We start from the raw sequence: 11,510 nt of genomic DNA, 5'->3' as shown, positions 1-11,510 counted from the left end.
TTTTGGTTCCTTACAGATCTAAACGTATAAACCAATCATATTGAAGAATTTTACAACAGTTGCAAAGCTGCTTTCTCTGCTGAACGCAGCCATTGTTTTATCGGCATAGCGAAAGTAGCGGAATTAAGTGCCCAGAATGTTACACCTTGCTTTCGGCCTCCAAAAAGAGTAAATATCTCGGCGTGTTACGACACTACATCCACTTAGGATTTCCTGAACGGTTTGAAAATTGTGACGCATGCTCTGTGTCGTTAGCTACCGTGCATCACGTGTCGAATTGTCGCGATTGCCCGGAAATATTAGAAAGATTCCTCTCATATTTAGATAGGACAGATGATACACCCTGGACCTCCCCAGAATCCACTATCATCACTGTATCGAGCCCACAACTCTAATTAATAACAAATAAATTGGACAAATTTAATTAGACACTCCACTACCTCAAATTCTACCTTCATACTCCGTAGTAGTCTCGGGTTAATTCGAACCTCGGTTATCCGCCGAAAGAACCCCGGGACGTAACACTCCGTTCGTTTCGATTGGTCAAATTTGAATTTGTCAATCTTCAATCTCAATCTTCAATGCGTAGTCTGATTCCGGTCTAACCTGAACGGTCGTGAACTTTAACGCTAAATATCTCGGTTCGCGGGGCAGAGCGACGCTTATTTCTGCCAGATTCGTTCGTTTCATGCAAAAACGCATCGATTGAGTCTATTTTTATCGAAATTAGAGACTGACGGGGTCTTCTTAACATTTACCCAAAGTAAAATATATAATTGAAAAGTTGTGAAGTTTGCCAATTCATATTTGCGATTAGATTAACCTAAAAATGCATATCTTTTGAATGTAGATTGAAAATAATTATTCAAATTTGGTTAAAAATCTTCTCTTTATTTCTTTTTTGGAGCCTGATTGGACTGAGATGGTTTTTCGATCCATTGGTCGCGTTCAGCAGACTGAGGCCCAGTTTCACAATTCACAGTTGATTCTTAATCAAGATTCAATTTATTCTTCATCTATTTTCAATTCTAGAATTGAAAAGAGATAAAAAATAAATTGAACTTGCGTGAGTTGCGTAACTGGGCCTCAACTGTTGCGGAGCAGATCCCGCGGATCTGTGAACGATCGCTCCAATTCTTTCACATCATTTAATAGCAACGAGCGCTCACTGATCCGCTCTGCAACAAGTTGAGTCTGCTAAACGCGACCATTCTCAACCATTCACTTCGCTTACACTGTAAATAATTTAAGACGTTATTTCTTAAACTTTTTTTGTTAATAACTTTTTAATGGATAACGAGCAATGATTAAAATCTCTTGGAAGTCACTTAGCGTCGTGACTTTGACAACATATGTTAAGGTCAAGGTCATAGGAAAAGTCTTCCCCAATCGGCATTTTTTTTCGCGTTGCACAAAATACATTCTTGAATTCATCTTGTATACTTCGATTCTGTATGATTTTGACAAATACTATAACTGTTTGCTTACACATCCATAGATAGTGGACCTGAAAAGTTTTACACGTTCTGAAAAAAAAAAAATCGGAAAAAATGTCGCAACCTTTAGTACATTAACATGTCTCAATGATGATGGCATGTATGTAAACTTTTTCTTTCAATACCGTGACTTCGCCAGTTTTTCTGGTCTCTTAGCTCACTGCATTACTAAAAAAAAGGATAGTTTTCTAATATAATCCCTCCCCCCCCTCTCTCTCTTTCTCTTTCAATGCAAACTTTTGTACAAGATTTACATGTGGAAAAGGAGCATTTACAATAAATATACAAAGTTGAATTAAATCAATGTATACATTACTATGTAATATCTTAAATTTTTATTCGCACAGAGAACATTGTTTTCTATATTTTAAATGAACTATATTTACTTAAACAACATAATTATTAGCTTTTGTCAGAAAATATAGCAACTGGAGAATAATAATCACATATATCGTTTAATTGTTACATAATAGAGAGCAAAAATCTTTATTCTGCTCGAATGTAATAGTGACTGAACTGCATTTGCATTAAGTTCCTCTACTTTAACAGCCGATTACCTAATCAATTACTTGAAGAAAAAGCTATATTTGTAAAAGAAGAAACTTGGTACACGATACAATTTTACTATTACATCATAGCCAGAACATTTTTGCTCTCCATACTATACTCGTTAATTGCGAGGCTATTACATTCGATTATTCTAATATACCTATACTGATTAATCTTAAGAATTCAAGTTAAAAATACTCAGCGAATGTATATACGTAACATATATACAGGATATTCCACTAGTAAGATTAATATTAAACTAAGAATCTTATAGGATTAATAATGATAAATATTTAATGAATTCTATAAATTTTTCTTCAATAAAAAATATTGAATGATAAATGAAAATATTAAATATTTTTTTTAGTCAATATACATACAGTTACTGAAATGTTGACTTAAACATTTCTAATGACAATTCGCTTAAAATTAAATAAAGACGAAAACTATTCTACTTTTCTAACTTCTCAGTTAGGAAAACATTCATTTTGAATCGCTTATAATTTAAAAACTATTGATATTTTAGTTATTATATTTATTGATATTTTAGTATTAAAATTTAATACTAGGGTTTTAATTTACTTAAAAAGTCTGTCATTTTAACAGTTTGTTCTATAGAAGTGGGATATCTTGTATAATTAAATAACACGCTAGACATATACATTCTTTCGAGTTGTGTGGAATTACACACATGACTGCATTAATCACAAGAATTTATTTTATTATGAGCAATCATTTCTCTAAATATAAATTATTATAAATCATTTATCAAGTAAAAGTCAGACGATAACATCTTACATCTTTTTCTTAAATAAGTTAAGTAACATACAGGAATGTGTGGGACAAGTGGGAAACAACTTTTAATACAAATTTAATATTTAGGATACAAAAGAAATATATACGAAAAAATTTATAAAAATCGACACGTGTATGAATAAAAATTTGCTAATGCAGAATGACTAAGATGATAAACAAACACTTTTGGCACATGTAACATCAGTAATTCAGAAACATATGTATGGAGAATAATATCAAACTGATATTCATGTGACTAACAAGTAAACCTATCCAAGTATAACTTCCGATTTCTTCCAAATTTGGTATAAATGTAAAACTACGAAAAATATTTTATTCATGTGTCTTCCAATTTTGATTATACATATCTTGTATTCAACTGTTTGTTAAATTTTATTCTGTTAACTAATAAAAGAGTGAAAATTAAAAAAGTAGTAACCTTTAAAACCACTTATGGGCCAATATGGAAAAACATGGATAAAATATTCCTCTCTCACAGTTCTATTTATACCAAATTTGAAAGAAATTGGAGAATTATACTCGGGTTTACTTCTAAGTGCCCTAAATGCCTTGTTTACAATTTTTAACATTTGTATAGTTTAAAATCATACTTACAAAATATATATTTTCAATCGTTTAAATAAACTATTAGAAATGTGGTAGGTTGAAAAGAATATATGCATATATACAAGATATGTCGCATAGTCATAATTCATATAAATATCTAAGAATTCTTGGAATCTATTGATTTTTTTCAGAGAAACTTAATTGCTTTCAGTCGACTTTAACTTAATATCAAGAGAAAAAGATGAAAAAGCTTCTCTCTTTTATTAAAATTTAATACAACAAAAATGACGTAACCAGTAAGTATGGAATATATTCATGATTGTACAAAATTTGTTGATACGTGAAAACATGAAAACAATAATAAAGATTATTAGATCCCTCTGCCATATCGCACGATAAGATAGATTAATTTATCAATATATACATACATGTGGTTTTTTTCAGTATTAACACATTATATTATCTTTTTATAACACCAAAAAATAAAATGTAATAGTAAAAAATAAAATGTGATAGTAAAGAAAAATGAAATAGAATATTTCAGATTTTTAGATTACAATTAGTAAAAATAAACATTGAAGTAACTCCCTGCGTACGTATATTCATGGCTTTATCAATTTATTATATAATTAATTTTATAGTGCTGTAATAAAAATTGTAATACAGCATAAAGATATGTATACAACAGTGCTATTTCGAAACATAATTAAATTTTATGCATAGTTTATTTGGCAGAGGAGAAGCTTATCTATAATATTATACATAAAAAGTATATCAAACTAATGACTTTCTCGCTTCTAACATGATATTCTGAAAACAATGTGTTTTACAATTCAAATGCGAAATTATCGCGGAAGTTTCTCTTGTTGAACTTACTTAACTAATTGTTTGCAAAATAAAATTTTAATATTATATACTTCAAAACATGTTACATCACCTACAATTTTCTATTGTTACATTTGTTAACGTTTTCATGACATATAATGGACAAATGGGCCTATGAAAGCTAGGCCCATAGAACATCATTTTCTATGACAGTCTTTGACTTTGGCATTATTAAAATGAATAACACAAATTCTTTTCTATACTGTCTTCAAAATATGTCCCACTCCATTTTACATACACGTTTCATACAAACATAGGATATAACAAACGCATACAACTCTTACGAATGTATCTCAAGCATTAAATAAAAACATTAAAATAGAAAAATTCCATGTAATATTAAAGTTTAAGAAATTTTTTCTGAGAAGAATAGATTTTTTCTCAGATCATAACACACTTGAATTTACATATCTATAATACGATTTATATTATTAAATGTAATGTCTTGTGAAACTATTAGGACATTTGAATCACAATTTGTATCAATGATAAAGCTGAGATAAAATAAAATTCATTCACTTATTCGAGTTACTGATCATTTAAACGATTAATTATCGCTTACAATTATTCGCACAAAACAAAAGCGTTAGATTGCTCACCCAATTATAATTCCTAATCAAACAATACTAGCTGGAGTATTAGCTGGAATGCTAACACCAATTGGCTGAGTATTTTCAACTAGTACGGACCGCATGCTCGATGATGGAGCTTGAACATCCATTGCTGTTGTTCTCATTTCACCAAAAGGTGCCCTAAGATATAAACAATTATATTAATCTTTTCAAAAATGATTTTTTTCAAGAACATAGTATTTATAAATAGATGTAAATCTACATTTATTATTTTTAACTCATCGCGTCATATATGTATATCGTTTCCCATCTATAATTTATCAAGAAGACAATCATGTCACACATTAAGTTCACAATATCTTACATAATTTATGTTAGTACACACTTGCTATCAAAAGCATAACATAGCAGTATAAGAGCCATCACACACAAAATAATATAAGCTGCATAAGCATAGCATAAAGTCGTTGGACCAGTGAGCATTCAACATAAAGACAGACACCATATTGATTTACATTGATGCTCATTGGTCCAGCAACCTTATGTTATGCTTATGCAGCTTATGTCATTTTATATATGATAGGCTATGGGTTTTCTACAATAAGCCAATTTCTGCTCGAATTTACCCTTAAATCTGATTGCAATATTCAGAGTAAATCAGTTAAAGTGTGACAAACGTATATCTCAGAAACAAAGCATTTTACAGAACAATGTTGATCTGTAAAATGTGATCTTGACAAATGTTATCCAGGTTATGATCCTGAACAACATTCAAGAGGTTTGCATCAGTCGGACACCTTGGGTAATGCAAATGTCGACGGTATTGTAACTTTCAAGCTTTACAACTCGAAAAGTACTTAATGAAAAAATATTTTGTTATAGTGTTTTGAAAAACTATCGAGGTAAGCTAAGATAATATACAATAAAAATAGAAGTTCCATTTAAAAGTCCTTCAAATCCATACAATTCAAGATCTAAATCTTTAAAATCGATAAAATAATTTCCGAAATATCGAGTTGTTAAGTGTTGTGGGCCATCCTGTACAACAAAGAATAAAAAGTGTGTATCGAGAAGGGAATAGTAGCAAAGCATTGTACTTAGATTTTATAGTAACATTAAATCATGTATATTATTGCCTGGTTAGTGAAGTGATGCAATGAATGTTTGATGATTTACGTAGGCCTCCAGACATCAGGATCTTCCATGAGAGTAGTATGGTGATCTGCAGTAGGAGGCACTGTACCCTGTGGGGAACCCACGCCCGACTCTTCCTGCTGGGTCGGGCCTGGATCCTCTGTTATTATGTTACAAATTAGTAAACATTTTGTAAAGAGATCATATCGAGAACAAGATAAAATTACTTTATATCACGCGACATGTTTTACATTAATACTATGAAGAGTTATATTGTGATGACCGTTACATACAATTAGAAATAAACCATTAACTTTTTCAAGCCGTTGTTCCTTTTTCCATCTGACATAAATTCTATCCAAAATATTTCTGGCAGTTCTAACATTTTTTTCTTGTATAAGTAAAATTTTTCGTAAAATTATCTTGTAAAAATATTTCTTTACAAACCAAAGCAAGCTAACATCAAAAACACAAACACAATATAAAAATTGCTCTTCCACCTCAAAGCAAAAACGTACACATCAAAAGGCAAGGAAAAAAAAGCATTACATAGTTTTATATTAAAAGCGATGTTACATTTGAATGTAAGATTACATGACAAGTGATTGAAAAGAGAAATAAATGATAAATAGGTAATTAGTTCATAACACTTATTTAAAAATTATAATTTCAATAAAAATGAAATAATATAAATCTTTCTTGCAATTTATGAACATATTAATGACTTTGTATAAAAAGTTTGTGTAAAATTACAATTTGGATCATGTAACCTTACGATATGCACTTTCCATTAAAGTTTAATGAAAAGTACATATTGCTTTTATGTGCATCAGTTTAATGATTAAACTGATGCTCATAAAATAAGAAATTATTAAAAGTTAGACCAATTACCAAAGTAACTAGAAAACAGGAAAAAATACAATCAGTTTTATGCGAAGTAACAATACTGAGATCGTAATGCTTTTGATATATTTTTGCATCAATTTAATTTGACAGTTTTCTTCAATCAAATCAAATTGATTTTGTTGACAAAAGGTTATTACACATTGATGATTAAATATAAATTACATCAATCATACTTTTAAATTTCTGCACTTCTAATTGGCTTGAACATTTCTTTTTTTGTCAATAAAGTAATTCCATTATTTTAGATGATCTTTTGTAAATTCAAACAAATTGTACTTACTTTTTGCCCAAAGACATCAAGCCATAAATTATACCCGTTGTAAATATTAAACCACTGCCAAATATACTACTCATTCCTGGACATAGGAAGACTGCTGGCAATGCTATTCTAAATCAATAGATATGACATAATTTAATGTATCATAACATATAGTCCTTGATTGCATTATTAGTACATACATTTTTTGATAGATTCTCGCATATAAATCTAATAATATTATATGTAATATTTAAATTAAAGTTCGCCAACATAAATGAATAAAAATTAACGAATTTTTATAATAAAAACAGAAAACACATGCACTGCCTTTACTGTCACTTCTACATAACTATTAACAAGTTCATCTTTTAATTGTGGACATTTAAGCAATAAATGGATTAAACTAAATGCATCCATTATATACCATTTTTTTATATATTTCAATTACAATAATGATAGATGGATCATAATCATTAAAATATAAATCTGAATATCAATCAATAAAATATACATCATGGCAAGTCAATAAATTGTAAAAATTATGATGCATCTAATAATACATCCAAGGACTGTACAGTCGTGGACAGACCAATTGCAACACTTTTTGTTCAATGAGTTTCAAAATGCAGCTTGCTCAATGACTGATTGCTTCTTACTTATTCTATATAGCAAGGCTAGCTTCTATAGAGCAAGGCTAAGTTCCGAAATCCATCGAAAAAAACGTATTGTAGCCGTTCTGTCCACGACTGTACACAGAAAAGTATATGAGTTTTACATTTACTATATTATAAACTATAAAAGATATAAAATTAAACTTACAAACAATAAACAGCTGCTCTATTCCAATATGGTTTGTTCTCCACCCAATCGCTTAAATTTTGTACAAAATCGATAAACAAACAGCAGCAAGGCGCTTCGATCATAACAACCAGAAAACCTGCTATCATTTGCCACATACCGCTAATTAAGCAATCAATCTGGCCAAAAAGTATCGACGCACAATTCCATGCTCCGAGAAAAATTGCAACTGCAAATAAATAAGGCAATCTTTGCATAAATTACATTTTACTTGAGAAAACTTATAGCCTGAAACTATAGTTAACTTCCGTTGCATTTTAATTTGAGCATTCATGCTGTAAGCTTCTATCTTTCTTCTGCATATAAATGCATGATAAGGACAGAATGGAGCTTACACTGTATGAGCGTCCAAATTGAATACAGCCGGCCTAGTATTAGGGTCTCAGCACACACACACACAAAGATGGTCATAACTAAGTCGAAATGTGAGTCATAGTCATAGGTCAACGCACAATATTTTGGTCAATCTACAACTGATTTACGTTCGGCAATTCATTGTCAGTTACGATCATCTTTGTGCTTAGGCCCTTAGCCTAATATTTCAAAAACTTGTTAAACATATTGATTGGCTGCAGGACAGAGAACTTCTCTGTCCTGCAGCCAACCAAAAGACTTAAAAAGTCTTATCTTACAATACATGAAATATTGGTCTTATGCCAGTTTCTACCAAGTGGATTAACTTTAATCTCGGTTTAATTTACTCTTCTTCTTTTTCTCTGGAATCTTTGGAACTAGAAAAAAGATGAAAAGTAAGTTAAACCGAGATTAAAGTTAATCTACAATTGGTAGAAACGGGCCTTAGGCTGGCGTCCTATGAGCGGAAATTTATAACGGAATGGAATAGCGAGACGAATCACTCCGTTCCGTTGTAATGTTCTGTTCATGGGACGTCAGCCTTATAGTTTCCAGTAATATTGGAACTTAAGCACAAAGATGACCATAACTGAGTTGTGGAACGTAAGTTGTAGTTATAGGTTGATCAAAAAATTGTGGATCGACCTATGACTGCGATTCATATTTTACGACTCAATTACGACCATTTTAAGATCTGAGGTCCTTATAATTTCCAGTGCTGATTGTATAATAAATCGGTAGTCTATAGTCAATAATGAATCAGAAGCGAGTCTGAAGGATAGTTAGTGAGTCATAAGAGTCAGTTAGCAGCTAACTTTTAAGACTACACATTATCGACCCATTATAGAATCACCAGAAGAAAAACGCCTATAATATGACAATAAATCAAGTTATAGTAGAATGTTAATATACAACAATTCCATTTGTATCTGTATTAAACGTATGTTTCACTGGCAGAACCTACTAATACTAACCTAACAATAGATTGTTGACAGAAATCAAACAGAATCTGATCAAACAGAATATTTTTAACAACTAAATGAAATAAATTATTTAAAATGATACAAAATGTTAAATTCTGTTCAGTTTCTGAAGTCAATCTATTATTATATTCTATCATTTCTGATGACATTCTGTTGATGAATAAAACTTGTAGCATATACTTTCAAAATCTATCCTCAACAGATTCAGTTATTCGGATTGCATATAAAGTTGTATATAGATCAATATATATATACACATATATATATTTTTAAAATAATTAAACTAGAGTAGTATATTCTCTATATTTAAAATATGAAATAAATACACGTTTGACATTTGGCAGAAGTGAGAAAGGAAGTTCTAACGCAGTGCAGCAATAAGTATAAATTTAAACGAAAGAGTAAAAAGAAGCAAACGCTATATTGACTGGCTGTCAGATAAAGAGATAATTTTACGGCTGTGAATTGGATGATTAAATAAATAATGGTTTTTAACATGAGTGCAGGTACACATGTGCGCGCGCGCGCGCGAGAGAGAGAGAGAGAGAGATCGAAATAATGTACGATGTATGTACAAAAGGAAGAAAACTGCAAACCATACAGTAACACTATGAACTTACTTATGCTGCCTACAGTGCCAAGTCCACGACCGGCGTATTTCATCCACCAAGGCACATCGTCCTTGGCAACAGGGTCTTGTCCAGGCCTCTGCATGATTGATGCTATTTTTTCCCCAAATGACTAAAAGAAAAACGCAAACATGTACACATAATACCATAAGTATGTTTGTCGTAGCACGCGTCGATCGACATATTTAAAGATATGTATTTTTTTACCATTTTCGATAATATATTATTACTCTCTTTAGTGCGTCAGCTGAGAATGCTGACAGTATCCACAATATCACTAATATCTGCTAGTATTTGAGTAGTCTCGATTGAAGTATGGAAAATCGACCCGTTGCTTTTGCGTTGACGATCATGAGGGCGTACTAGGCGCATGAGATTTTAAGCCGGCGGCACACGATGCTTGTTTTCCTGCTGGATTGCTAGCTAGAACAAATTCTTGCTTCCGTATTGGTTACGATGCTGACACTGTCAATACCGCAGCCAATACGATGGCAAGATTCTAATCCAACTAGGAATCCAGCAGGAAAACAAATATCGTGTGCCGCAGACTTTAGAATCCCTAGAAGTAGAGAGTCTGGACATTCAGCGGAAGTGTTCTCAAAATGGCGACGAATATGTGTGTGTATTCTAGATGTGTTCGCTTTGGCGATCACAACGCTTTCATCCTTGTTGTTTATTAAATATTAAACAAGGACAATTGATGCTCACAGCGCTGCAAGCGACAAAAGCGACCGCAGCTATAGTGTGTGTGTGTTTGGTGGCTGCTGCGTCATATAATATGGTTTTTTATTAATTTATGATAAGTACATATCAATTTGTGATAAGCAATAGCAAAAAAAATATATAATATCCCTAAATTAATATAAAAATTATATAAGTAATATTTTTGATGTGTCTATCTATAATTATTTGCAACACTCTGAAAGTTTCCTAACTTTTTTTTAAGTAAAAAAAACAATAATGACACGGTTCAACTTTCTACCTTTTTTGTACAATGCGAAGAAAAAAAGAGAAAAAATAAACCGAGATGCAAGAAATGCGAGAAGTTCAATTAAAAATAAAAAGCCTTATAGTTCACGTTATGTGTACTATAGATTTTTAATAATGGTAGTGAATTTTTAGAACACAGCCAGTGTATATTACATTGCATCGTATATATGTATGTATACATAAAACTTTCGCCAAAAATATATTTCTCAATTTTTTAGGAAATACACATACATCATTACTTCTGTGATACCACTATAAATTCCGAGTACAATGTATTTCGATTCTAATTTTCCTCCCGTTCGCGCTGAGTGAGTAAGGTTCCATATTGATGCTGCCATTGTGAGAGCACCAAGTCACGTGCACCAATCACGCGGAATCCCGAATGTCCAGACTCTCTACTTCTAGGGATCTCTATTTATTAGGGATCTATCTATTAGGGATCTCTATTTCTAGGGAAACTTTTCATACGAAATACAAACAATTTAAAATAATGGCTGCGTTCAGCAGAACGTTTGTTTTGCAACTGTTGGAAG

At 31.4% G+C, this 11,510-nt stretch overlaps 1 protein-coding gene across 2 annotated transcripts; it reads right to left on the bottom strand.

Annotated features, from left to right (window-relative positions):
• Nucleotides 1-4,715: 4,715 nt before the first annotated feature.
• fwe (calcium channel flower) lies at nucleotides 4,716-10,344 on the bottom strand. 2 transcript variants are annotated; one of them, XR_001936800.1, is made up of 6 exons: nucleotides 10,195-10,344; nucleotides 9,979-10,099; nucleotides 7,983-8,190; nucleotides 7,185-7,292; nucleotides 6,001-6,158; nucleotides 4,974-5,044 (listed from the first exon to the last, which is right to left on the bottom strand). XR_001936800.1 is itself a non-coding variant. In XM_018454046.1 (5 exons), exons 1-5 carry the CDS (start codon nucleotides 10,195-10,197, stop codon nucleotides 4,909-4,911), a joined length of 576 nt encoding a protein of 191 aa, XP_018309548.1. In that variant the 5' UTR covers nucleotides 10,198-10,344; the 3' UTR covers nucleotides 4,716-4,908. The 2 variants fall into 2 exon arrangements, 1 of the variants encoding a protein (XP_018309548.1); XM_018454046.1 differs by lacking the exon at nucleotides 6,001-6,158 and having other exon boundaries at nucleotides 4,716-5,044.
• Nucleotides 10,345-11,510: the final 1,166 nt, after the last annotated feature.

Source organism: Mycetomoellerius zeteki, unplaced genomic scaffold (assembly GCF_001594055.1).
Source record: "Mycetomoellerius zeteki isolate Tzet28-1 unplaced genomic scaffold, Tzet1.0 scaffold111, whole genome shotgun sequence".
NCBI lineage: Eukaryota > Metazoa > Arthropoda > Insecta > Hymenoptera > Formicidae > Mycetomoellerius > Mycetomoellerius zeteki.
Note: the sequence above shows the minus strand (reverse complement) of the source record. Positions and strands in the feature narration are given on the sequence as shown.

Excerpts from the sequence above, each read along its gene's own strand:
- fwe (XM_018454046.1), bottom strand. Across the intron at positions 8,191-9,978 it reads TGGCACTGTAGGCAGCATAA|TTGCAATTTTTCTCGGAGCA; the intron begins GTAAGTTCATAG and ends ATTTATTTGCAG. Across the intron at positions 5,045-7,184 it reads TTGATGTCTTTGGGCAAAAA|GGCACCTTTTGGTGAAATGA; the intron begins GTAAGTACAATT and ends TTTATATCTTAG.